Genomic DNA, 26,031 nt, shown 5'->3' with positions numbered 1-26,031 from the left:
CTAACACTATCCTAATATAATAGGTCTAGTTAAGACATTCAGTTTACCCCGTAGTAAGCCAGTAAGTTTTTGTCTCCTTGATAGGAGAAAATATACATTTTTACACTCATCTTTGGGCTAGCACAAAAAAGCAACATAGTTGTTATGAATCTGCATTCAAAAGATATGATATACTAATGTCTAGATTCATATAGAGATTTTATAATCTACTTCTCATTTAAATTTCCTTTGGAATCTGGACATATATATATGAAATTACATATACATTTCAAAGAGTTTCTACAAAGCATATCTTCCCGTAGAATGTGATGAATTTTAAACTCTTTCAGTAGTAACTGATGTATCAAACAAAGGCTGTGTCAAAACTCTCCTGACTCTTTAGGTAATGAGAAGAGCTTTACCCATTTCATCCTGCGAAATGGATACAAAAGTCTTTTCTGCTGGGGAAAAATGTTGTTTTCCAGAACCACTTCTTGATACTCCTTTTCTTGAGGACATTTTTCAAAAAGATTAATTTGGAAGATTTCTCTAAAACATCTTTGAAGTTACTCCTACACTTGAGGTGACTGCATGGTTTTAGCAGGCTCGAAAGTCCTTTAATGTGAGCATTGTTTGATTGACCACATCTGATGCCCTAAAAGAGCGCAGACGATTTTGTGAGATAAGAGTAAAGGACCCTGGATCCTTTTTCCTCTCCTGACTTCTTGAATTGTGGAAGTGACAAACGCCCTGCAGCTGGATGTCAAATGCCAGGTCAGCTTCCCAAGGGTACTATTTCTTTCTCCCTCTCTGTGCTGAGAGACCTTTTACACTTCCGGATACATATGACAAGTTCCATGAGCTTTTCCTTTATTTCTAGCTGACTTTCAATAGGCTGCATATATGTCTCTGGAAAAAAAAAGGTCACTAATGCTCAGAAACAGCTCATAGCAATACATCTAAATAATTTTCTGCATTCAGCAAAGTTATTTGATTGAACTTGTGGTTGTGCTTTTTTAAGTGTACTGTTTGGTATTGTGTCATTGAAAATAGAGAACTCCTGACTGCGAACATGAAAGACGGGACCAGGAGAAAAAGAAGTCTGTACGTACACGCAGGTATACACTGACGTGACTCTGAGCAGCTCAGACACTGAGGGGGCCTGGGAGTACGGCAGATGGTGGAACTACCGTCACTGGGCTGAGAACAGCTGAAAGGACCCCAGGCATTTGGCCTGCCCCTCTTAGGAAAGGGGATGGTCTTCACCTTCCGTGCTATAAATCAAAGATGTTTGGATTTCCAAGTGAGCCAGCAGATGCCAAAGAGCAGATGTCAAAACGCGTACAAACTGAGGTTTCACGCTAAGATAAAGTGAAAGAGTTTTGAGCTTTTTGCATTTTTGCGAGGGATCTTCCCTCTTAATACTGCTATTGGCTTTCCTGGGCTACTGCTAAGCTTGAACATAACAGGCTATAATGAAAAGATGTGGGAAACAGCACCTCGCAGGCTAATGCAGCTATGAAACAGTCATCAACATGTGACTTCCAATTTGAATTTTTACCAGGAATTGTACAAGGGCAATTGTCTGTCCGTGTTAAAGCCAGAGGTTTTTTGCCAGGAAATTTCATTTTAGGATTTATCACTAACTAATACAGCCCTGTGTGTTTGTAGCAGTTGTATGCATGCAGCAGGTACTTGCAGACATATGCTTAATGTCCCAAATTTTAGAGACATGGAAAATTGGAGTATATCTTCGCAGGACAGTAAAATTTTACTATATTGAAGCGGGGGAGAGAAAGAAAACAGAGATGCTTAGGAGGAAGGAACAACTAAGACACTAAATGAGGACAGAGAATAAAGAAGAGGAAATCAATTGGAAAGGAGGATAATACAAATAGTGACAAACTGTAAAAAAGCACAGGCAACATGGAGCAAATAAAATACTGAAAAAAAGAGAAATACTATCAATTGAATGTAGTGTGATAAGAAGGGAGAGAAAATTACAAAGAAAGAAACAGTCATGGGACAGGTTCATGAAAAAGCAGTGAAGTTGTATCAAGATATAAATGGGAAAAAAAGAAATAGGAAACACAAGTGCAATGGAAACTTAGGAAGTATGTGTTTTTATTCATTTTAGAAAGACATCAATGTAGCCAGTACGCCTTACTAAAACAATGCAAAACACTACTACACACACTGCACTTTTTATGTATTTTAACTGAAATATATTTAGATTTGATTTTGTGAGCCTCACCTAAATTGTATTACTTATGAAGCTCAAAATCAGAGCCACTCCAGGAACTGCCTGAGCTTCTTTAGAAAGCAACCCAGCACCAGATTAAAATTTTTAACTCTTGCTGACTTTCTTTCAACAATGTTTCCATTAAAGAATCTTTGTTTAATGTTTCTCAGTCTAAAATTAGATCCAGCAGTTCTGTTCCTGCTTCTGAACGTAAGCATGTTACATTATCTCTTAAATTCTACTTCATTCTAGTAAGCAAGAAATTGGGATGTACAAGGATCTGCATTACAATGAATATATTAAACAAATGAAACACACTTGATTTTGTTAGTGATGAACAATGCCACATAGCAATCAACATTCATATTGCTTTGCAGTTTTTATCCCACAGGTTTTTGTAGATCAAAGGATACATACATGTTCATGTTATAGAAATTTTAAGGTGATCTAAATTAATCCTATCATAATATCATCAGATATCTGTATCTCTATTAAGATAATTTGGAAAATGTAGAAGGATGGTCCTGCGGTGAAGGACAGACCAAGAATTTACAGGATCCATTTCCACTTCTGTCTCATGTGAATCAAATGTCATCCAGCTTCAAGTTTCCTTAATTTCTCTGTGGTAGCAGGAAGTTAGTATTTTTATAGCATAGAAAACTTTTGAGCAAAGATGCTAACTTGTTAATTTAGCTCTGAAGCTCTGGTTTATTTTTTGCTTTTACTCTCAACTCCCTGCAGGTGGGCAATCAGGAATCAAATATGAACACAGATAAATACGGAGAAGGAAGGCATAGTTAAATTTGTGCAGCAATCACAACAAGCAAAAGAGTCCTACTATACATTTACGCAAATGTTTCATCTTCAAATACAACTGGTACAAAACATTCATTCTCTTACTCTGTTTAAATTCTCCTGCTGGAAGAACATGATCTTCGATTCACAAGACATTCATCTTTGGATAAATTGGGTTACATCTTGTTTGAATGAACACCATTTGGCTGCAGTTAAATACTTCTTCTTGCCCATACAATGCCAATCACATACGGTAAACCAAAATTTAAAGTAAAATAGGTTTTAAGCCCTAGAAAAACTATATAATGATGACTTTGTCACAATAAGTATTTACATTCAGCATTAAACATACTGAACAAATATATTTTCAAGGAAAAGACATATCTGAACAGCTGTCTTATGTGCTACATACCTATATGTATTATATATAAATATACACACAGAGTATGGATACACATATACACATATGCATGCACTGTGTAAGTTAACAGTTACAGGCTATAGCTAGTGTAAAATATAATGATACCAGTAGTTTTCATACCAGAGACAACAGATATGTAACATGAGAGTAAACACAATAATTGCTATGAAGGCAAAATTATGCTGAAGGGATATATCTTGGCTGATATATTTATAGTTCATAAAAACTGCAGAACAGTAACTAAATTACTTGTTTGTTATTCAAATAAATTTACTTTTTCTTTTCAAAATAGGTTATTGCTGCTTTATCTACAAATGAAAGTAAGCTATGAATGCAAGAACCACTGTGTTTGCTGGCAGTGACTCTGCCTACCCTTTGCCTTGAAGTTCATAGATTTGGAACTATTAAACAAATGAATTCTTCCCTGTATTGAGGCTCATGGCACTCCTAATTAGCTGGGGTGCAGTGACAGGAGAACTCACAGAGCCAGCTCTAGGTACAAAGTTGTGCCCACGCTAAGAAGACCTCCTAAAGCCAGAAGTGCTGCTCATTATTATTCTGCAATATCACATAAGCAGGTTTCTGTAGAGCTGGTTTTCCACCACTGCTAATGATCTCAGACAAACTAAAGCTGATTTCATGCAGTTGGACACCTCCATACTGTATGTCCCACAAGCTCCATTAATCCCCACTGTCAGGTATAGTGCAGGCTTCGCTGTCCCAGTATGCGGAGGGTTAATCTTGTTAACACAATCTCATGCATCTCTATTCCTTTACTTTCATTCCATTTTTCTATTTTCTTTTCTACATTGCTTTTTTCTCATCATTTTTTCCCAGTGTAATTTTCCCTAAATATTAAATGAGAAAGCGACACTGCTTTTGGCTGTAGAGTCGTTGGTATTAAGTATTGAGAAAAATGCTGAAAGTGCTTGAGAGTTTTGTTATCCCTCCATTCTTTTAGCACTAACTCAGAGCCTCAGAAATAACATTATCAGTCTTATCAGCAGGCCAGCACATCTAAACTGCCACTTGTCTCATGTATTTAAATCTTATTAAATCTTAATGGTGTTGAACTTATTTGAAGGTTTTCCACCACTAATGAAAAACTGAAACAGGTCAATGTTCATATTAGCTTTGTGTTCGCCATTTTAAAAACTTTGACAACAAGTTTTTATATGAACAGAATCCATAAAAAATGAACTATAGTGCAGATACTGACTACTGTAATACTCTTGCATAATACTGTTAATAGCTCTAATTTAATCGTTTCAAAGACCATTCTCTCCGGGGTCCTGCCTAACTGGGTTTAAAGGCAGCTTTCATTCATCAGTTCTTCCACTGTCCTTGTTGTAGTAATTTCTCTCTTTCGTTATCCTCAATACTAAAATTCATTTTCCTGCTTTTCTTCTCATTTCTTTATTCCTACTTTTTCCTGACTTCCTCTCGATTTAAAATCATCTTTGTGCCATGTAGCATCCAGCTATGTTATCAATTTCCTGCCACCTTACTCCCTGATACTGTCAAGCTATGTGCCCTCTCCCTTTTCAAATAAAAAAGTGGGATTTCATTTACCTTTCAATATAGAATGTTTATTGTTTTGCTTCCTCTTCTGACATTACACGTTAAACGTTTCTCACTTTGACTGGTGCAATGTGAGAATGAGTCTGTTATCTCTTTCAAGACAACGCCTACATTCTGGGAGAGGTGTGTGTGTCTGGACATTACTCTCTTCTACAGAATATTTACTTTTACTTATATTCACTTTATACATAGACACTATGAAACAGTTCACTTGGCTTATTAAACTAAAACCAAGTATTGATATTTCCATTATAAACTGATCCTTTTAATAATTTAGAATTAGGCTGGGTTTATGTTCTTTTCAGCGCAAATCAATTCTTGCTGAAAAGTTCCACGGAAAATTTCCTCTCCTCACGATGTGTAAGTATGGTCAGCATCACCAAAGCAGCCCTCTTTTGGGGGCTTCTGAATTTATGGTACACAAATATGTGTACATATTAATTACTTCACACGACATGCATTGCTGTGCTGATAAGTATAAAAAAATTCAAAACTGGAAATAGAAAGAAGGCTGTTCAAAAGTCATTTCATCTATCTTCTTGCAGGCTTTGAAACATACTTAATTATCTAAGCAAATCCTGATGGATGTTAATGTTGCTGAGAATACAGTTATCGACTATGTTTCAGATAGCTCCTTCTCTAGTTAAATACAACTAAGACCTCCCCAGTTCCAGATGCTGGCATGAGGAGAGAGATAAAAAGCACTACTACCCTGGAAGCCCACCTAAGAAATCAGAGCTGATCCACATTTTCTTGGTATTCAAGAAAAACAGAATATTTCTCCTCAATTCTCCCTATTAAAACCGAAGAAATCTGATTAGATTTCTTCCTCATTACAAAACATGGGATAAATGGAATGAACTGACTGAACAGAGTAGACTGACATCCAGTGGTACTTACCATCTCTCAGGGAAGCTTCCTAGTCTAACTCCCAGCCCTCTCAGGAAAGGGGCTTTTAATAGCATCTCTGTTGAAGTTCAACAGGTTTTCATCTTTTGGCAGCTGTAAGGAATATCAGCTGGCAAACTGCCCTTTCCATTCCAACTGCTAAGGAAATCCAGATCATAGGATTGGATGGGATCAACTACAACAGCAAGGAACCTTTCAATATATAGCTTATTCAGAAATAGCTTATTCAGATCTACAGAACATTGTTTCCCCCACAAAACTGCCCCTCCAAACACCGAAGAACCCTACAGCAAGCTGAAGACCTGTAGTACAGGACCAAGAAACAATCAGAGGAAATGAAGCATTGCCAGTGTCCTACTTCTTTATATGGGAATTTGTTAAATAAAACTTTAGAGGACCATAATCAGTGGGCCATGCCCCACAATACAGAAAATGACAAAAACATCAGACCCAGCAGTCCTTTCCCATTTTCTCTTCTCCATGTCACCTTCCTCACATGTTTCTGAGCCTGGCAATATGCTGCTTATCTAGCTCTGCAATGCAAGATTTTCCAGCATCTTCCAATTTGGCAAGATGGCTGCTGTGCACAAATGCAGGCGAGAGCCCCACATCTCAGTTTCAGTGCCATGCTTCATAACATGAAGAAGCTGCCTAGCTTTAGAAACATCACAGGGTTGCAGAGTTTCTCCCAGATCACCTGGGATTCCCTTGAGAAGACAAGCAAGTGCAAGGTTTCCCTGAGAGCAACTTGAGCAACATTCTAGTCATGACATTTTTCTCTAGGTGAATTCTTGTCCTTAAAATGTCTCATCTGTGAAGGACCTGAAATCCCTCTCAACTCCAAAAACATAAAGGAGTAGACCTCCACTCAGATTTGACGGGAAAAGGAAGAGTGCTGTTCTGTCAGCTTTAGCAGCAGATTGTCCTAAGATCCAGATTGTCCAAGGAAGAGAGAAAATGGCAAATCTATATTACTCTTGTGTCCTTCCTCTTTCACGAGGCACCACTGCCTTGTAGACAACACTAAGCTGGACATACTTTGTTTCAAGAAAGTCTAAAAGAAATTAATAATAGGTATGTTGCTCAACCCCAAGGCCCTGTGGTGTTTTAAGGGCAAGCAGAGAAAGAGAGTTCTTCTCATTTGTTTAAGCTAGTTAAGGCAAGGTAAATGGAGAAAACAGAGAAAAATAGTACACATCATACTGTGGGCCTTCTTTGGATTGCAAATTTGGCAATTCCCAATCATGTACAGGCTGCTTACTTGGAAGGGTGAGATGCATCTTGTAAAACCTTTCACTTAAAGGTCAGCAAAAGGATGCAGTCTATTATATAAGAAATCATGCAGTGTTGCTGCAGCAGCTGATTTACCTCTTCAAAAGCACCAGTGCCACCTTATTTGAAAGGCTCTTGCTCAGGGCTTATCCAGACTCAAGAACAGGGGACAGAAATAGCTATACACTGGGATCAGAAACTTTTCCAAAACTGGGGCAGAGCAACTTCACCTAGAACCTAGGGAAACAACATATTTACTGCAAGCTGGAGGACCTCCTCATTGTTTCTGTGATCTACGTAAATTAGAAATGCTATAGTGTAACCATGCAGTTTCCTGTTAACGTAATTACAAGGCTAACTGAGGCTTTTGGAGTCAACAACATCATTAGGACTTATAATCAAATAGCAAAATGGAATGAAAGTTTCTAAAATATACTAGAATATTAGAAAACTAACAGTAATTGTCAAACTTTGGAACACAAAAGCCATGGCAAGGAGTTAAGTAAAATTGCAACAGAAACCTCAGTGAAAAGTTTTAAAGTTAAATGCATTTAATTTCGTATGTAGTGCGCCAGCATCCACTGTTTGCCATAGTATCCATACTTTTTGTTTTAATGACAGAGAAGGAAAGATGTTTGGAAATTTTAGACCAGTTTCTGAATATTTCTAGTTGAACTCACAAAGATGTTTGTATTTAAGATTTAGATACTACTGAAGCGTGATAGTTTCTTACATTGTACTCACTTTGTTATGAGTCTGTATAACTAAAAGAAATAACAGGTCAAGTAAAATATGCAATAATACTTAAAACAGATGTTGATGTAAATTCCAGTGGAAAGAAAATATTTGTTTCAATGTATGTGCTTGCTTAGAGCTTATTTTTCTTACATTGTACAACTACTATATTTAAAAGCAGAGACTATTAAAAATGAATTTGTTTAGAAAACAATAAGAAATAGTACCAAGAGAGCCTGTAAAAGAACTGAGTGTCCTGACTTTTTAAAAAATTCACAGTGCTTCACAGGACACACAAAAAAATCATCAGCCTAATGGAGGTGGGATGGGAGAACATCAGACCTTTTATCTCCCTCAATATAAATTTCACTGTATTGATGCAGTCCAAATTATATAAACTTTAGAGCCAATTCTATAATATTTCAACAGGAAAAGAACACTCCTCAACCTCTGAAATATTATATATCAAAACATTAATTTGGCTCAGTGCTTCAAAAACAAAGTCAGAAGGTTGGGAATAATTGTTAGCTGGTTCTTAAAGTTTTAAACTTTAATTTCAGTTGTTATATTTATTTTTCCCACTGAAACAATGTGATCAAGGAGTTATTGTACCCTGGAGAAATGCATCTTCTACTCACAAAGCTGAAACAAACTTCTGTTTTATAAGGTTAGAGATCAGGACTATGATTTCTATTCCAGGTTAACAGACTTACATGATTTTCTGTTGGAAATTTTCAGTGGCTGAATCTGCACTTCTGGTCTTCTTAGTGCAAATCTCCTATAAAATGGGAGGTGGTAGGGGAAAGACACAAACTTCTCAGTTTTTACTGCAAGTTTGGGATTAATAAACACTTAACATCATGAGACTATTGCAAAATATCCAAAAGATTTTATAAGCAATTAACCTAAAACAATCTATTTGCATTCTAAAAAATTAAATCCTGAGCCTCAAATTTTGTAAGGTCTCCAAAACCTGCTGCAGCTCTTATTCCTGCATAGTACATCAGTGTGAATGCAGATACTGATGTGCTATTTTCCATATGGTTTCTCTTTCAATCTGGATCAGTGTTATCCTATCAGTTTTTGTCATTATTAATTCTAGCCAGACAAATAAGGAAATCCAAAGTATTTCAGCAATGGGTTTCCAAGTTCAGTTGTCTTACTGCAAATGCAGGTTGATCATACCCTTGTATATGAGCATATATGCCAACTGTGCTGCCCGAAAGACTCTACAAACAAATGTCTTTTTTTACTACAAAACATAATGAAACCATGCTTTTCAATAGCTCACCTCTCCTGGAAATGCTTTGAAGGGATTAAGCCTGCTCTGGGATTGGCATCACCTTCGTGTTTGGCCTGCCACCAGGTTGCATCATCCTGGCTCATGATCTGAAGGATATCTCCTTTTCTGAAAGCAAGTCCAGCTTCTTTACAAGGAATTGCTTTATCCTCATTAGGATCATAGTCAAACAGGGCTCTGATAAACATCTGAAACAGTGTTTTTGCTTTAGAATCCAAATATAAATCCAAAGGTATCTTGCTTTTTTGCTTTTACTATTCAAAAACATTGAGCTAAATAATGTGATGTGATAAATATTTACTGCTGTAAAACATCCTTATGTAAGTCTAACATTAGGAGATAATATAGCAATGTTTGATTCATTGCTCCTGCAACCAGAATTCATATGTAGTAATGGCTAAAAGATCCAGGTCCCACAGGTAAACAGATCTTAGGATTTTGCAACTAAACAGTGTGACAATAAGGGGAACAGGAGAAAAGATACTTTTGAACTAAGGTGCTCTAAAGTGCCTTCTGCCCGGGGATGGGAGAAAAGGAGTATTTGGAAGTAAGCCAGGTCCTAACAGAAGACTGAAGATCACCTATTTCAACTTGATGGCTGCAGACTTAGAGCCTTAAGAACCATGCTAGGCCCACTTGTAAATCTCGCATGTGAGCATGCAAGTGTACAGTGTCCTGAACATTGTCATGTCAGAAAATCTGAGGCCTGAGGTATAACTGGCAATCTTGGTTCTGCCATTAAAGCAAACAATATGCATCCCCAGTGTAACAGTTACTGCAATAGCTTCTGAAATGCTCTTAAGTTGTTACCTACCTTGCCTTCCTTTGCTGGGGTTTCTTCCTTCACACTAGGTATAATTTTAAATGTAATTGCTCCTTGAGACTGAGCCTGGTGAGTATTTTAAAAGAAATGCACTGAGAATTAAATTCTACATTTTAAACAATATAATAAATCTGAAAAGGAATGTAAATTCAAATTAATTTTAAAATATTCAAAATATAATGAATTTCTCCTCTCCCAAGCATGATTCATGGAGTCTGACAGCTTCACAGTACTGAACTGTGAACTGCAAGGAGTACCCACTTGGTTTTTTTTGCATCACTGGCAGGTAAAGAAGAAATGTTAAAAACTGGGACCTGCATGTTTCAGAGGTTCCAGTTCTACACTGAAGGTAAGAGCAAACGCGATAGTTAAAATGTATGCCTATTAGAAGCAACTGCAGGATCCCTGGAAAAGTTTGGAGATCCCTGGAAAAATCCAGCTAACATTTCATTTTAAAAAAAAAAAAAAAAAAAAAAAAAAAACAACCCTGATAGAGACACTCAAATAGGCTTGTGCCATATTTATCATATAAAACTACTGGGGGATTTATTCTTTTGGCAAGTTAAAGAAACTAGAAAAGAAAAACAGTTTTGAATAGACTACGTGTACTAAATGGAAAAAAAAGCCCTCCACTATAAATCTTAAAACAAGTTAGCCATCATCAACCACCTCATCCATTCATCTTTCCCTATATCCCACTTAAAGTGTGTCTGGCTGCATTTTACTTATTAACCACAATATATTCCCACTGCCTCGGTGACATTTTGCTATTGAAGGAAGTGCTAATCAGCTGGAGACTCTGCTACTATTGCATGCAGCCGACAAGTTTCATAAAACTAGCAGAGTGCAACAGACAGCCAACGATTTAAGCAAAATGGAAACAGGCCTGTCCACTACCAAGTGAGACATACTTCTGCCTGCGTGTCTGTGATCCAAAAGCTCACTGTTTGACAAACAGCAGCCAAGTTCTTATTTCACCAGCCGTAGGACTGGAATCAATAATACTGTTACTTTTGAAACAAGCTCTAACTAGTTTTTGATGTTTATATTGTACCTTAAGGAGGTAAATGGGGAAATTGTTCACACCTTTTCTAGTGCTATTGTGTTTCTAGAGATTTTTAAATATTAATTTTTGCAGGAAAATATGTTTCTTTAGGGAACACAAAACCATAAAGCAAGTATGAATATCACTGGGCTAACACTTGAAATGAATCATTTTGGCTGTTGAACCAAAACTGTAAGACAATCACTCACTTCAGCAGGACAGCCATATATTTATGTATTTAGAAATGACTGAACCATGAATACAAAGAACCGTTGTCATCATCATCAGTTTCTTTGCTGCAAAAATACTAAATATTTCTGAAAAAGCTGAAATTATTTAATTTGAAGCAGAGCTCCGTAAGTAAGTCACTTGGTTGGCTTTGGAAATTCTGTAGTTCACAGGAGAGCAAACATAAACACATATATCACTATATACTGTGAATCAATATAAAATATACTACTAATATACCCTATTATTTGATTATATCAAGTACATATATATTATGAATTCATTTTCACATGAAGTTCATGCATTAATAATAACTAGATTAAAATGATTAGAATTCAACAGATCAGTGCATGCTTTAAACTGTAGGTTATACAGTGATGCCTGCAACATATTCATAGACATTATTATTATTAACTCCTAATAAGTCATTTGTAATTGCATATACGTAATGTGTGGCCAATCATTCTTTAAGAGAATGGAAGTACAGGTTTATAAATGATGGTACTAAAAGAAAAGGCAATATTGTAGAATATACTTTTTCTAAGAAATACACCAGCAATAGTAAGTCATATTACTTTTTCTTGATTCTTCTAAATTCATTTAAAAAATATTCAGTACTTACCAAAATGTGTATTATTTCTTCAGGTTTTTTGTCATCTACAGGAATCCCATTAACTTCCCTGAGTTCATCACCAACGTGAATAAGACCTACAGAAAGAAAAGAGGAGCTGTTAAATGGAAAATCTGTGTAATATAAAAGATGCCATCAGCATTTAGCTTTTTTTGCCTTATTCATCCACTTTCAGCTCTAACTTAAAGGCAGGAATATATGTCGAACACAACAATAGACAATGTCCTCACAGATAACCTTGTGATAGTTGGTTTACTCACCCCCCTTCCTTCCTCCTGAAAACTAGTACCATTGCAGTATGACTTTTCCAGACTGTCTTGTATGCAGATGTTTGAGAAATGTCTGTGCCAATTTTCTTTCCACTCACACTACTTTCTTATTGCTACACAGCTGCAAGTACTGCAAAGACGACTTAGGCTGTGAGTGCTAATTTGGTGGCACAAATGCTTCCTAATTTAACAATATATATCTAGATTTATTCCACACAGCTATTCTCAATTCCCTTCAATGAAAAGAGACAGGCACCTTTAGAGGGTAATTCAGGACCCCCTTCTAAAGTGCTTGCAGATTTTAAGTATCCCAAACAATGGGAGTCAGGGATATGCTGATGTTTTGAGAGTTATCAGCTGAAACCCCAAATGGATATACTACAACTTCCAAATGTTCTTAAATGATTCTGATTACTTTGGCAAGACCAGCCAATGAAAACATGGATAGTAAAAGTCATTCTCCTAACAGAAATAAAACTAAATTTAACAGTAGTGCTTCAGAGAAAAAAAGGAAAGAATACAACAATTGGTGACGTTAATACGAGTTCTTTGTGATAACAGCCACCCATGTAGGTAATTCAGATTATTATTTTTATATTAGTCAGATACCACAGAGCACTCTAAAAAGACACCTTGATTCAATAACTCTTAGAATTTATTTCCATAGGTAATCTTTCTACTTAATTTCATTAAATTGGAGGGCTCCCCTAGGCAGAGGGAGTGCCATAAAGTACTTCACTTTCTGAGCTCAGCGTATTGCACTTTCAATAAATATTCCCCATGCAGTAATATTGCTTCATTTACCCAGCTCCTTTGATCAAAACTTTGTAAAGGTCACTATTTGTCTGTCTAAAATTTTGACTAAAATAGAGAAAACGATCACTTAATAATGGAGTAAAACTACAAGATAGTCTACTCTCTTTTTGACGACACCCTTAAAAATGTAGTGATAAATGGCTGCACTATAAATGAGCAAAATAGTTTGAATAAAACTGGAACCAAACCCAATTGTTCTCAAGAATTAAGACCTTGAGGCTTGTCAGGAAATGACATAAAAAAATCACTCCCTAGCTTAATCTAAAATGTACATTGACAAATTTTTGCCATAGTTTTATTTCCACAAAGAATAAGAAAAATATAAAGAAAATCCTCTTAAAGAAACATCCAAAGTCTCATATAAAATAATGCAGCAAGTTATAATTTGGCTTAGCCCATTTCTTAGTGGATGTCTTCAACTGTAAACAAACCATGCTACACAAAACCCTCTATAAAAACCTGTATTTACTAACTCAAAGATACTCTGTTGCAAGCAAATTGCGGAAACAATTCAGCAAGAAATACTTCCACCACTATTGAAACATCACTTTGGAAAACTTTCCACATCTGAAGAACTTTTGTTTGTGATACTGCTGTATTTCATGCATACAGAATATTTCCATTTCATCTCATTTCTTTCTGGGTTAGGCAACTTGAATGGCTAGAGCCAAGAAGCAACACCTTACCACTTCTGTCTGCAGCTCCTCCACGCATTATCCTGGCCACCACAATTGCACCACTATGTTCATCCCTTTTAATAGTAGCCCCCTTAAAAAAAGAAAATAAATAAATAAATAAGATTCTTGATCAGTTTGAATGTAATTTTAATTCACTACCCTAAAATACATTTACTGTGTAAAACTGCAAAATGTTGATAAAGTACTGATGTGTGAATAAGCCAGAAATGACACTTGTTCATGAAAAGGATACATAAAACACGTCCCACTGTTCTGATCTTTAGGTCTGTGACTTTTTTTTCCCATTCAGTAGTGACTCATCCATTTTGCATGTACACAGCTTTAAAAAGAAGCACAAGTGATACAAAAACTGTACTTTCCAACTTAATGTTAACAACTGCAGAGTACATTACTTGAGTATGTTGCAAAAATTGTGCTAAACTATCACTGAAAGTTGATAAAATGTTGTTCCCATACTGAAACAGGCCATGTTGCATACTATGGGCACAAAAGGTTTATCCATATTTGTAACAGTTGCACTTTGCATTCAGAACTGCCTGTGTACTCACTAACAATTATTTTGCTTTTTTGTCAACAGACGTTTGTGGTGTTATCAAGAAATAAACAGATTTGAGAAATCCTCCGGTACCTCAGCGCTTACCTGGAACACACGATGGGCGACGCACAGAACGCAGAGAAGTGGAACATTTCCTATAGTAGTCATGGCTATTTTCACACATTACATAAATACAGTGGAAGACATTTAAGTAAAATGACATCATGCAGTTAAATTTCTAGTGAATAGCTGTGTAGAGCATAAAAATGCCTTTGTAACTGCGAGTGTGTCCTGATAAGAGGCACAAAGTGACGAGTATGAGTCCTGCAGACCAGCAGGAACAAGAAAGAAAAGAACGGAAGCCAGAGACATTGAGCCCCTGTTTAAGTTCTGGGGATAGCTCTTTCAAGCAGACCAGAAGCAATGACGTGGGGAAGTTCCTGCCTTATTCTGGAAGACAGAATCCACAAAGTAATGAGGGGGGTTATGGCTATATAAGTATTTCTTACAGTAATATTTTTATAGCCATATATAATATATGGTTATATATTATACATGACACATACATATATATAGGTTCTACGCAAACTGTATTTACTGCAAATAGAGAAAACTGCCTTAGAAAAATTAATAAAATCACCACACAATATTCTCTTCAGCAAAAGCCTTAAAAGAAGCCAACACTCCGAGTAAAATCTTAGAGCTGTGTATTGTCCATTTTAAGTTACATCTTAGATTTATTTGTATGCAATTCCATCTGTAAGCAATGCAACTCTGCCATTTGCTAAACTTATTCTTACATATTGCTTATAATGCAATTATATTGGTAGACATCTGTTTGAATTCCTTATAATGAACTTATTCCAGTTTCAAATAAGTCTGAGAGTTTAGGAGGAACTTTAAAGATTTAGCTGCAATTAATATCACTTCAAAAATCCATGACTTCTGTATAAAAAGCACTGAGTACCATTATGAATATATCAAATCAAGCATTAACACACCTAGCCTGTATCTCAATATTAAGTTCTAATCTTCCAGCAACAGCTATTATTTTGAACTTTATTATTAATACCTGAAAAGTAACATCTGTTTAAAAGTACTAAGCATTTTTTCTGAACATATTCATTAAAAAAAAAAAAAAAAAGCAACATTATGATGCTAGAGCCAAATACAAATACAGGTCATTTCCACTGCATTGTCCACATATAACAGAGGCTCCCATTCAACAGTAAAAGCACCTTGAAAGGAAGAGGCTTTATGCCTGTTACCTAGAAGTCAGCAATGTTGTATTTCACTGAATGCAAAGCGCAAACCATGACTGTCAGCCTGCCACTGAGATCACCGCCCCCCCTCAACCACACCCCCTAATGCTCATGCCTGAAAATGGTTACTTAACTTCACCTTGTTTTTAGATAGGCCCTAGGAAAGACTTGTCTGGAATCAAAGAAGGTAGTACTGACCAAGCTGACATCTGGAAATAATGATAAGGCACTTGTCGAAGTGGAATGGTTACTTTATGCTTTAGGCTATCGCCACTAGCAATATATTGGCACAAAATGAATTCAAAGCACAGACTAGCTGACTTGAGAGAAGTCACAGAAAGTCAAGGTAATTCAGAATTTTCACACAAAGCACAAAATCAAGTTAAAGTTTACACAAAAATTACTGCACTCAACTTAGATAATTGAAAATAATTCCTTCCTGACAAACTCAAAGATCAAGTGAATGGGCAGCCTGATAAGAAGCAGTAGTTGAGTTTTGTGATTTTGCTCTACCTATGGTAAACACAGGAAAAAGGGGGTTCTTCAAATTTACCTCCCCTCCAAATTTAGAATACTTAAATCTATTTGTGTTTGATGATTTCTTTTTCTTTCTAAATGCATGGAGACTTGATTTTCTGAAAAAGCAGTTTCTCTTGTACTGCTGCCAGCTGTGCTTAAACTATGAGGTATATATAATCTGGCAAGAGTTTCTTATTATGAGATGTTCAGCTCCAGTACTTTCAGTTACATGTGCAGTACAGCTCCTCATTTAGAGCTTTAAAAATGGAAGAAGGTTAGGCTGGACCTTGAGATCTGGAAAATATTTTCAGTGTTGCTCGCCAAAAGTGTAAGTTACCCTAAATGAGACATATACAGATGTAATAGCATAGCTCAGTTTAAAATACATTTAAAAGGAAAAATAAGGAGTTTGGGAGCCATATGGCAATCAGACTGAGAAAAAGTTTAAAGGTATACCATGCAAAAGCACTAAAAATAATACAAGCTCCTTCAGTGAGGCTGCCTCTTCGTTTTTTTCCTATTTAACGTAATAACACAGATTGGTGAGCACCACTCAGTGTTTCACAGTTGTGTGCATTTTTATTTATCTGCTTGCTCCACAATATAAACATCATAAGCCTTTATTTTTCAAAGCAAGACAGACTAGCCTGTAAAATAAATAAGGGGGTTTGAAACATCAGTAATACTTTTGCATACTTTTTTGTTAAGGCATTGAAAGCAAATAAGACCTTCAATAAACCTTATTTTAATGTATTCAGTATTGAAAATACAAACACAAATATCAGTTACCTACCTTATAGTGAACAGTTATTTAAAAGGCAATGTCCAAATTCCACTCTTGGTGCACACTGTAGACTATACACACAAAAGCTGACTACTGACAGTACCCATTGAGGTCATCCCTATACCCAGGTTAATCCCATCTATAAAACAGATTTATTTTATTTTGTTCATTGCTAATAAGAGACCAGCTATCACAGGGACTGTGATTAAGAGGCACAGAGGGAGAGCTGTGGACTCTGTGTGAGCAGAACATGAAAGAGAACATTCTTAATCACAGCAACTCATTTCACCCACGTTTAGCTCTGGAAGTCAGGTATCTAGTTCAAACCAGGTGTCCAGGCTTCTCCTGCAGTTAATGAAAAGAAATAGGCAGCTCCCAAGAATGAATCCTCCCTTTGTTAAGACAGGCATTTTAAAGAGATGGAATGATTCAATCTCAGGAGCTGCCTATCTTTTCTTGACTACAGGCACAGCGCAGAAATTAGTTTTCACATAGCTAAATGTGTGTGAAATGAATCTGTGTGACTAAGAAGCAATCATCTTAACCTGAAGAGCAATCCTATTCAGAAGAACTGCAGCCAGCTCTACCAAACCTGGAATCTGATCTGCAAGCTAGGGCTGGAAGCCGTCAGAGGCCAGTAGCTGAACTGAACACCTGGTAGTCCAGTGGTACAGTTTGGATATCAGGAACGTTAACCAGGAAGAAAACTAGCTGGAAAAAACCCTAGACTGTGGCACAAGCAAAAATCTTCTAAGCTATCTGACAAAAAGGATAGCCAGGTGGATTTTGGACTACCTCCAAAAGAGAGGTGTCTCTAGTTCTGTCTACATAAGGCTCAGGGAAGTTCTAAATCACTTAGTTGAGACAAAACCTTCCAGTATGTAATTTCATCTCACTTGAGTGAAACCATATTAATGGCATTTGCCTACAGAGCAGTAAGAGGGGGAAAAAAAAAAAAAGAAACTATGGAAGGATGAACTGAAAGTTTAAATCACCTTTTGCAAAAGAACTGGGGGGGGAGTTAAGCAATGATTTCTAACCTTATGAAATCTGGCCTGCAGAAACCTGGCCCTCCACAAACCCTCGTGTTTCCTTCTCACAGTCTTCGTTAATGTATAAGTAAGGGCTCGCAGCACCAATGAGCTCCCTAACTCAGAGAAAAACATAACCAGTCAGGAAATATGGTGCAGTTTGATTCAGAAATGGGCAGTAGATATATTCCGAAGGAGTTAAGAGAGTGCCCAGTCTGCTTCAGAGAGAATACTGTTGAAAATAACCAAAAGGAGATACAGTCGGGAACTTCCAGCATGGGCAGCTGATGTAAAGCTTACCACTTGGCAGAGAAAAAAAAAGAAATCTCTACTGCTTGCTTACAAATAAAGAGTTTACAGACAGAAGATTAGCATAAAAAAAAGCTGAGCTACTAGACAGTGAGGATGGCACGTGGAACCAACAACTGAGTAAAGGTTTGCCCTAGTTTGTCATAAAAAAATGACATCACACATACAAGTAAAGGCAGACTAAAACAAGTAAATATAGAATAAGCATGTGCCATATCTGAGGTGAAATAAAATTCAAAGAACTCAATATATTCAGGTCAAGAAACCAGGGAATCTCCATCTGAGAAAAATACTGTATGGTACCTCCAGTCTCAAGTTTGGTAGCAAGAATTCTGATTTATCTACGCAAATGAAGTAATAAAACAAAACAGTATTAATGGTAACCTGAAAAAACTGAGCTCTGTCATACTCTGATATTATCCACTGCCAGTGTTCTGTGTGGTAGCAGAGAGTCCTAATAAAAAACTCCCTGCTACCTCGTTAGCACAACAGCTGTGATGAACGTGGATATTGCTGTAAGAGACGCAGCTATTCGGAAAGACTTAGTATCGTGCTGGAGCGAAGGGGCAAGAGTGGAATCTGACTGACAGCCAGCCAAGGGATCACCTTTGTCTTAGGCAACTCTGTCTTTTTAAGAGGGTTTAAAATCTCAAAAGCCATTTATACATTTTTATATTCATATATACATTTGATATAAATTTTCAAAAAACTCTCAGTTTTGTTTTCAAAGTTGCTATTTATTCCAAAACACTTTGGGATGGTATTAACTTATAGTATTCAACTCGCTAAAGGTTTTAGTAGCAAATCACATTTCAAATGTGAAACTATGTAAATTAAGATTTTACGTCAATAAGATTTCTCACATAAATTCAAGCAAAAGACCAATAAGGCTATTTTCATTAAAAACAAAAATGTTCAGTTAGAATTCATTTCATATGATATGTTCAAATTTCTTCATATGTTTCAGAATTTATCCTGTTTCTGATACTATGTTTGTTTTCTTCCTTAAAGCGTATCCTTCATAAAAAAAATAAAGAAGAAAGCTTAATAAATAGGTCGGCAATTTAAATATTTGGGAAAAAATGTTTAATACGTTAAGATCAAGTAAAAACTTTCCATATGGTCAAACTTTTAATGGGGTCCATGGGCACCTACAGCCAGTCAATACAATCAATACTTATTTCTTGTTTACTGATGCCAGATATCCATCAAGAATGAGAGCTGGTACTAAGATACCTACAGTTAGACAAGCTGCCTCTGTATATCTAACACAGGCCTCACTCCTTGCCACCTCAAGTACAGAATTGCAGCTTTCTCAAAGTAACTTTACAGATATTTCTTTAGGATCCCTATCCATTAAAACAAATATCCAGTATAACATAAAACAAAGCTATTGTTGGTTTGCAGGAGAAAAGGAATATAGTTAAATTTTATACAAGATGACTCCCGCTCTACAGCAAATAAAAATAACCAAATCAGTAAAACATTTTAATATTCTTGTAATACAACCTAGGTTTAGCCCTTTCATTTTTCCAGATATCCCCATGAAGATATTAACTTTCTAGTATTCATAATCCAAAGTACAACAACAGACATCTTAAATTTGTCCAGATTTCAACTGAAGTATTTTAAAAGATGTTTTCATGCTCTCCTTTCAGTGTATCAAAAAGTCACGTTTTTTCACATGAATGCTAACAGGCACAGTTCATGACAAAGGTCAAGATTTCTTTGGGGATTCATTCTCCTTCTCTCTGCTTAAAACAAGTTCCTGATTTAAATTCAAGATAAATGATGACTATATTATTGATATAACTACTCAGATCGGCCCACATATATAATGCTCAAAGACCATAAATGGTCTTTGTTATTCATTTGACATATTTTATAGTAATTGAAAATGTAATTCATAAGTGTATTACTCAATGTTATGGATAAACACGCACAATGCCTATCTATTCACATTTCTAGTTAATGCTACCCATTCATGTTCATAATCTGAACACTCTCCACCCTGTGGACACACACAAAAATCCCTAACAAAAGGCAGGATTACTTACCAATGGTTCCCTGTTTTTGACAAGTCTGATTATTTTAACTGAATCTTCTTCCTCATCAATATCGTCAGGCATGGGGGGCAATACAGGATCGTAGTTCTTCTGAGCAACAGTATCATGCACAGAGAGCAAAGCCTGGAAATGTTATAGGTCAATATATTATTTGTCATCTGAAAACTTATGAAAAACAAATGGAGGAAGTTATTTATAGCTTTACTCTAATAGTGTCATGCATGTAAACAATGTAGTTTTTGAATATAACTTTGACATAGGTGAAACTAGGATGAAAGAACTCCGTAAAGTAAGTATTTTCATATACACAATATATGCATCTATAATAAATCATGGATACAGAACACCACCTTCACACATATGAAAACTTTGAGCGCCTTGCACATTAGCTTGAAATGACAAGAACTATGATTGGGAGAAAAACCAAGTCTCCTCAAGCGAGCAAGAATATCATTCTACTAGTCCTACATAAAAGTTTCTTCAATACACTCTACAGTCCTACGAATCAAATAAGCAAAGTAAGTGTCTTTCAGTATTTCTCTTCAAGCATCAAGTACATGAGATATGGCTGTTGCCCAACCATTCCCTCCAAAGGAACTCTGCAAGCTTCCTTGGTGAGTGGATCCCTGTCACACTAACTCCCTTTCATACCAGCTCCAATTTATTTTAGGAATTTCTAATTTATCATGCAATTCATGACTGAGATTGAAGAACATATTGCTGAAATTATTTGGCTTAAGGAGGTGCTCATCGACCACCTGTCACATGTCCTGCCTCCTTCCTTTCTTTCTTCATTGTGTCTCCAGTTCATGCATGGATTGGATAACAGAGTTTTCAAAGAAGAAAAATTCTGTCCTGACAAAAGGGATCAGTCTTAAATACAAAATAAATTATGAATTTGCAGAATTTCAAGAATCTTGAAAGTTAAAAGAAGTTGGAAAGCTAATTCTCTTAATTCTCTCAATGCTCTAAAAAAACTCAGCTATAATCCCAAATTCACAGCTTTTTCTAGATATATAACTCTTAAAGACCTTTATTTTGAAAAGTCTTCATTATTTGTAATACCTTTTAAACTAGTGGAAAATATAATGCATTTACTTTTTGAGTTGAAACTATATGTTATAACTGGCATAACAGTAACCACCAAACTTATAATTGTTTCCATTGCTTTCAATTGTTTCTGTTTTCAAATAGCTGCTCTTGAATATTTCACATTTTGACTTGATATTATTGCACAAGTTTTTGCCAGTATTTTAAAAAGCCACAGTCTGAAAAACAAAATTAATTTGCAAATTGATAACCTTCCTTACCATAAAAATTTTTTTTAAAAAAGTGCTTTGTGAAATGCTGAGATGTTTAGGATTAGGCAGTACATATCACTCTTCTTGACATGGATAATATCAGAAGGTATTACATCAATGATTGTTAGAATGAAGCTATTATAGCAATTATTATAATGATCAAGAAGAAACTCCTTAAATAAAGAAGAACACAATTGGGCCATATTTCTCTGATGACAGTTTATTTGCTACTTAATAAAAGGCAGATAATATTAGACAGAGTATACAACTGGTCAGAGGTCGTATGTTGTCAAAGATAATGTAAATGTTTTTTAAAAAGGGGCACTTCCATGATGCTATTCTGTGATTCTTTTCCCTGAATGGAGGAGACAGTGAACAACTGCAATCAATTTCCAAGAAGTGCTACAAGCTATCATAATAAAAGCAGGAGACAAAGAGTATATGGTAAACCTGAAATTCTGAGGGTTAATTTTTAAGCCAGATCTTCAACAGTATAAGAAATACCATGCCTGCTTCATGAGAATTTACAATTGTCTTACTGATTGCTATGTATATTTTACATTTGGATGATAATGTTTTAAAGTCCTGTAACTAACTATTCTAGTTTTTCCTTGCCAAGACACTATTGCTAATTTATACTATTTACCATCAAAACTTACCAGCTCACGTCCACCAAAGAGTAGTTTTACTTTAAATCTGAGCTAACAACCTCAGACTAACAATTATGGTTCTTGCTGGAAACGTATTATGAGGAATTACATAGGTAAAACACATGCGATCACACGCAGTCCTCTAAAGATGTACGTGAAATATCAAAGAAATGCTAAAATAAAATTACTGTTTGCTTTTACTTTAAGCTACTTACAGTTAAGACATCTAAAACTAGTATTCTGCAATTGTATTTTTCCACACAAAGCTCGGGCATGCTCATGGACTGGTTCAATTTAATGAGGTTCTACATTTCAGTTTAAAAACAATCAGGCAGACAGAGAAAACAGATGAAAATAATCTGAAGTACCATTTCCATAGTAAAAGGCAACAACTTAGAACATGTTCAAAAGAAAATACCCTTGTCAGTGTAACTCGCAAAAGAGGTTCTGTCCAACACTAAACCGAGTTAGGCCATCAGTGTCAGTGTGATACTTCCCCGCTACGACTGCCAGCCCAGGCTCCTGGACATGGCGTGCAAAGGAAGCATGCAGCACAAGCATTACAAACCCATGCCCAGCAACGCCTGTTATGCACGAAGCCTTTCTTCACTCAGAACAACTGGAACTTATCAACCCCTTCCCTCCTCCTCCCCCAAAACACAGTAAACCACAGCATACTGAAGTTTTCAGTGTAAGACCTTTTCCCCAAACTCTGGGATTATTTTATCTAACAGTGAAGATGCACGCTTTAGTTAAGAGTATCAAAGGCAGAAGTGACATGCGTTTTCTCAGTGAGGTTCCCAGCAGAGCTTCTGTCACCACAATGCCTCTAGGCTGCTTTACGCAGCTTGCTTTTCCCCACTGCTTCCTTGAACACCTTGTTCCCTGTCCACTATAGTCGCTCTTAAAATAAGGTCAGTGGCATAGATATGGGGCAATAATTAATCTGCAGGCAAAATTTAAAAGTTATTTTGGTTTTACTTAAAGAATTCATCTAAGGATGATCAGAACCTGTCCTCAGGAGAACTTTCATATACTTCAAACACATGACTAAATGATCATGTTCACAGACTAAAGGCACATTTCTTCAGCAGCTTCTTTGTACTGTGTGTTTAATTTAATGTGTGGTTAGTCCGAATAGCTGTGTATCAGACTAGACTGTATATGAAAGTCTCAGATTTTTCTAAAGGCAAACTAAACCAAGTGCCAAGAAATCAAACAGAAACCTATCACAAACAAGATTCCCAAAGGATAATTGTGCAAAGGCAGCAATGTTCTCTTTGCGTATGTAAGTGATTCACTGATTCACAGCAGTTTTGTATTCTGGGATACTAACTTTTGCCTATCACAGCAAACTGCAAGAAGTACAGTCACCTTCTTGTTTCCTTGTTTTTGTTTTCAAACACACAGCTCCTCAGAACTACGCATAGATGATCCAAGTGCAGGGTCAGGAATATCTAAGCACCTCGGGGGAAAAGGATTTTATTTCAGCTCTCAGGTCTATGCTTATGATTCACTAATGTAAACATGGTCCATATTTAGAACTTAAAAGAAGGTATGATTCAAACTCCTGCACTACTTAAATATAAATATTGATGTTCAGCTAAATTCTTAGACACGATCTAGCTGGAAACGAATACTTTCATCAGGCCCCTGAAATGTCTAATAACTAGTACTGTATTTTTTGTATTAAAGCTATCACTGATCATTTCACAGTTTATAAATTGAAATTTCGCACTATCAACTTACACAAAGAAAATCTGGCACTAAAAACATCTGAAATTCTTAAATTAGTTCTGAAATGTTAAATGTTTATTTAAATTGAGAATGTTATTAATGAAATCATTTCTATATTTTGATAAACGTGCATCATTTAACTACACTACATTTTTGTTCCTCTAAAACAATGACAAATTTTGTATTATTTTTGCTTCTATTTGTATTTTGAGAAAAAAGAAAACCTCAAGTAGCCACTGACTTGGGATCACAGCTCCTTGTAAGTTTTTAAACTCTCTCACTATGTAAAAAAAAAAAAAAAAAAGAAAGTATGTTTAAGCTTGACTTTTCAGAACTATTTTACATTTACTACTCTAGAGAAACATTTGAGAAAACAGAGCAATTAAATAAAAAAGCAAAACAGAACAGACAAAGAAGCAAAAGAACCCTCTCTCTTTACAGCACTCAGAAAACCAAGATTAGAAAAATTAAATAACTAATAGTCAAGATTATAGAAATAAGATTTGTAAGGACTCCAACTAACCTCCATGAAAGCAAACAGCTGCAGCAGTTTAAAGCCCTGCCAGCGCAGCTGCTTGTTGCCATGCCGGTGGTGCGCACCGCTGCCCGCGAGCGGAGGCGGCAGGGGGGAACAGGACGGCCCGGGACCGTGCTGCACCAGCCCCCAGGCTGGATCATTACCACAGGCTACTTTGCCGGCGGTTTAAATTGATAATGTGAGCTTTGGGCTGTATCAGATGAGAGATTTTCTGATCTCTCAGCTTTGCTATGGTAATAGTAACCGCCACTGAGGCTGGAGCAGCTTAGCTGCATAGGAGGAAAAAAGTAACTTCAGCAGCAGCAGCCACAGTAACATGCCCCTCAACCCACCTGGCAGAGCTCTCATTCTGGAGAGCTTTAGCTATGTTATGTTTTCCTCTGTGATAAGGTTACAGAAGAAATACAGACAGACAGGCTGAAAACGGAGGCGGAAAAAATTATTCAACACTGGAAAGACTGATGTATTAGTAACCTGCATATAGGTAAAACGAAGGGAGTGAAGTCACCCAGGGACAGGTGTCAAAGCAGAAAAGCGCAAAGACAAAGCTCAAATCGCTGGGAGGAGACTGAATCCACGGAAAAAAAAGCTGGCAGGGCATCAAAATAGACTGAGAAGCCTAAGAATGATGAAAGCCAAGTGTGTGCAAGAACTCAGCAAGTAGCAGAGTGCAAACGGCAGAAAGCTGAAGCATCGTGGTGAAGGCACACAGGTGCTGGAGTTTGGCGCATGTGGTGACGTGATTGGATTTGAGAACAGTCTGTAGAAGAAAGGAATAAAAATAGAAGGTATTCAGAATGAAGCTATACACTTAAGAACAACTGGTAAACAGCACAAAATTAACAGGAGAAAAGGGAGATAAGAATTTAGGTAAGAGGGAAAGAAAAAAAGAGAGCCGCCATTCTTCCTCTACAGGAAAATTAGTCTTCAGATGTGCTATCTTGGCAGACTTTACACTGATGTAGAATAAGCGCGTATGAATTCCACTCCACCAGCTCCACTCTCCAGGCAATGGGTGGTAAAGCAGCCTTCAGGAAAGGGCACCATGTGGCAGTCGCTTACCCATCAACACTGCCCGCTAAGTAAGCACAACCCCAACCCACGTGCAACGTCAGCACAGTTAAGCGTGAGCAACAAGAGGGCAAGCAAAAAAAGGCATCTCTCAACACAAGATAATCTCAGGATAAGCACAATCATCTGAGCTGAATTTCTCAGCTTGGCTAAAGCCTGAAGTATAATCTAGGAGTGGGGGCAAGCTATAAAACGACACGAAAAAGTGGAAGTGCTGCTGAAGAGACTGGAGGATAACTGTGTAACAACAGGCTAAAAATTCGTAGGAAGTAAAACCAGTGAGCGAGCATGCAGGTTACAATAACAATTTATCAAGCAGAAAAGGAGTAAAATTCCTTCTGAAGATACAAAGTTCCAGCAGAAATCTAAGATTTTCTGTTCTGAATATAATCCCCAAGTTAAATATGCACAGTATGTAATGTTAAGGAAATCAGTTAACTTCGAAGAAATGGACGTGTATTACTTTGTCTACTGAAGAACATTT

At 36.6% G+C, this 26,031-nt stretch overlaps 1 protein-coding gene across 5 annotated transcripts in view; it reads right to left on the bottom strand.

Annotated features, from left to right (window-relative positions):
- The window catches only part of MPP7 (MAGUK p55 scaffold protein 7), a 158,658-nt gene that overhangs the window by 27,450 nt on the left and 105,177 nt on the right, over window positions 1-26,031 (bottom strand). For all 5 annotated transcript variants that reach the window (XM_064505868.1, XM_064505869.1, XM_064505865.1 and 2 more), the window contains 6 exons: window positions 20,242-20,373; window positions 13,733-13,814; window positions 11,953-12,038; window positions 10,049-10,123; window positions 9,226-9,422; window positions 8,648-8,712 (listed from right to left, as the gene is read on the bottom strand). In XM_064505868.1, the coding sequence (XP_064361938.1) occupies window positions 8,648-8,712; window positions 9,226-9,422; window positions 10,049-10,123; window positions 11,953-12,038; window positions 13,733-13,814; window positions 20,242-20,373 (637 nt within the window). The remainder of the gene's footprint in view (window positions 1-8,647; window positions 8,713-9,225; window positions 9,423-10,048; window positions 10,124-11,952; window positions 12,039-13,732; window positions 13,815-20,241; window positions 20,374-26,031) is intronic.

This window comes from Dromaius novaehollandiae, chromosome 2 (assembly GCF_036370855.1).
Source record: "Dromaius novaehollandiae isolate bDroNov1 chromosome 2, bDroNov1.hap1, whole genome shotgun sequence".
NCBI lineage: Eukaryota > Metazoa > Chordata > Aves > Casuariiformes > Dromaiidae > Dromaius > Dromaius novaehollandiae.
This window is presented reverse-complemented; position numbering and strand designations above follow the sequence as displayed.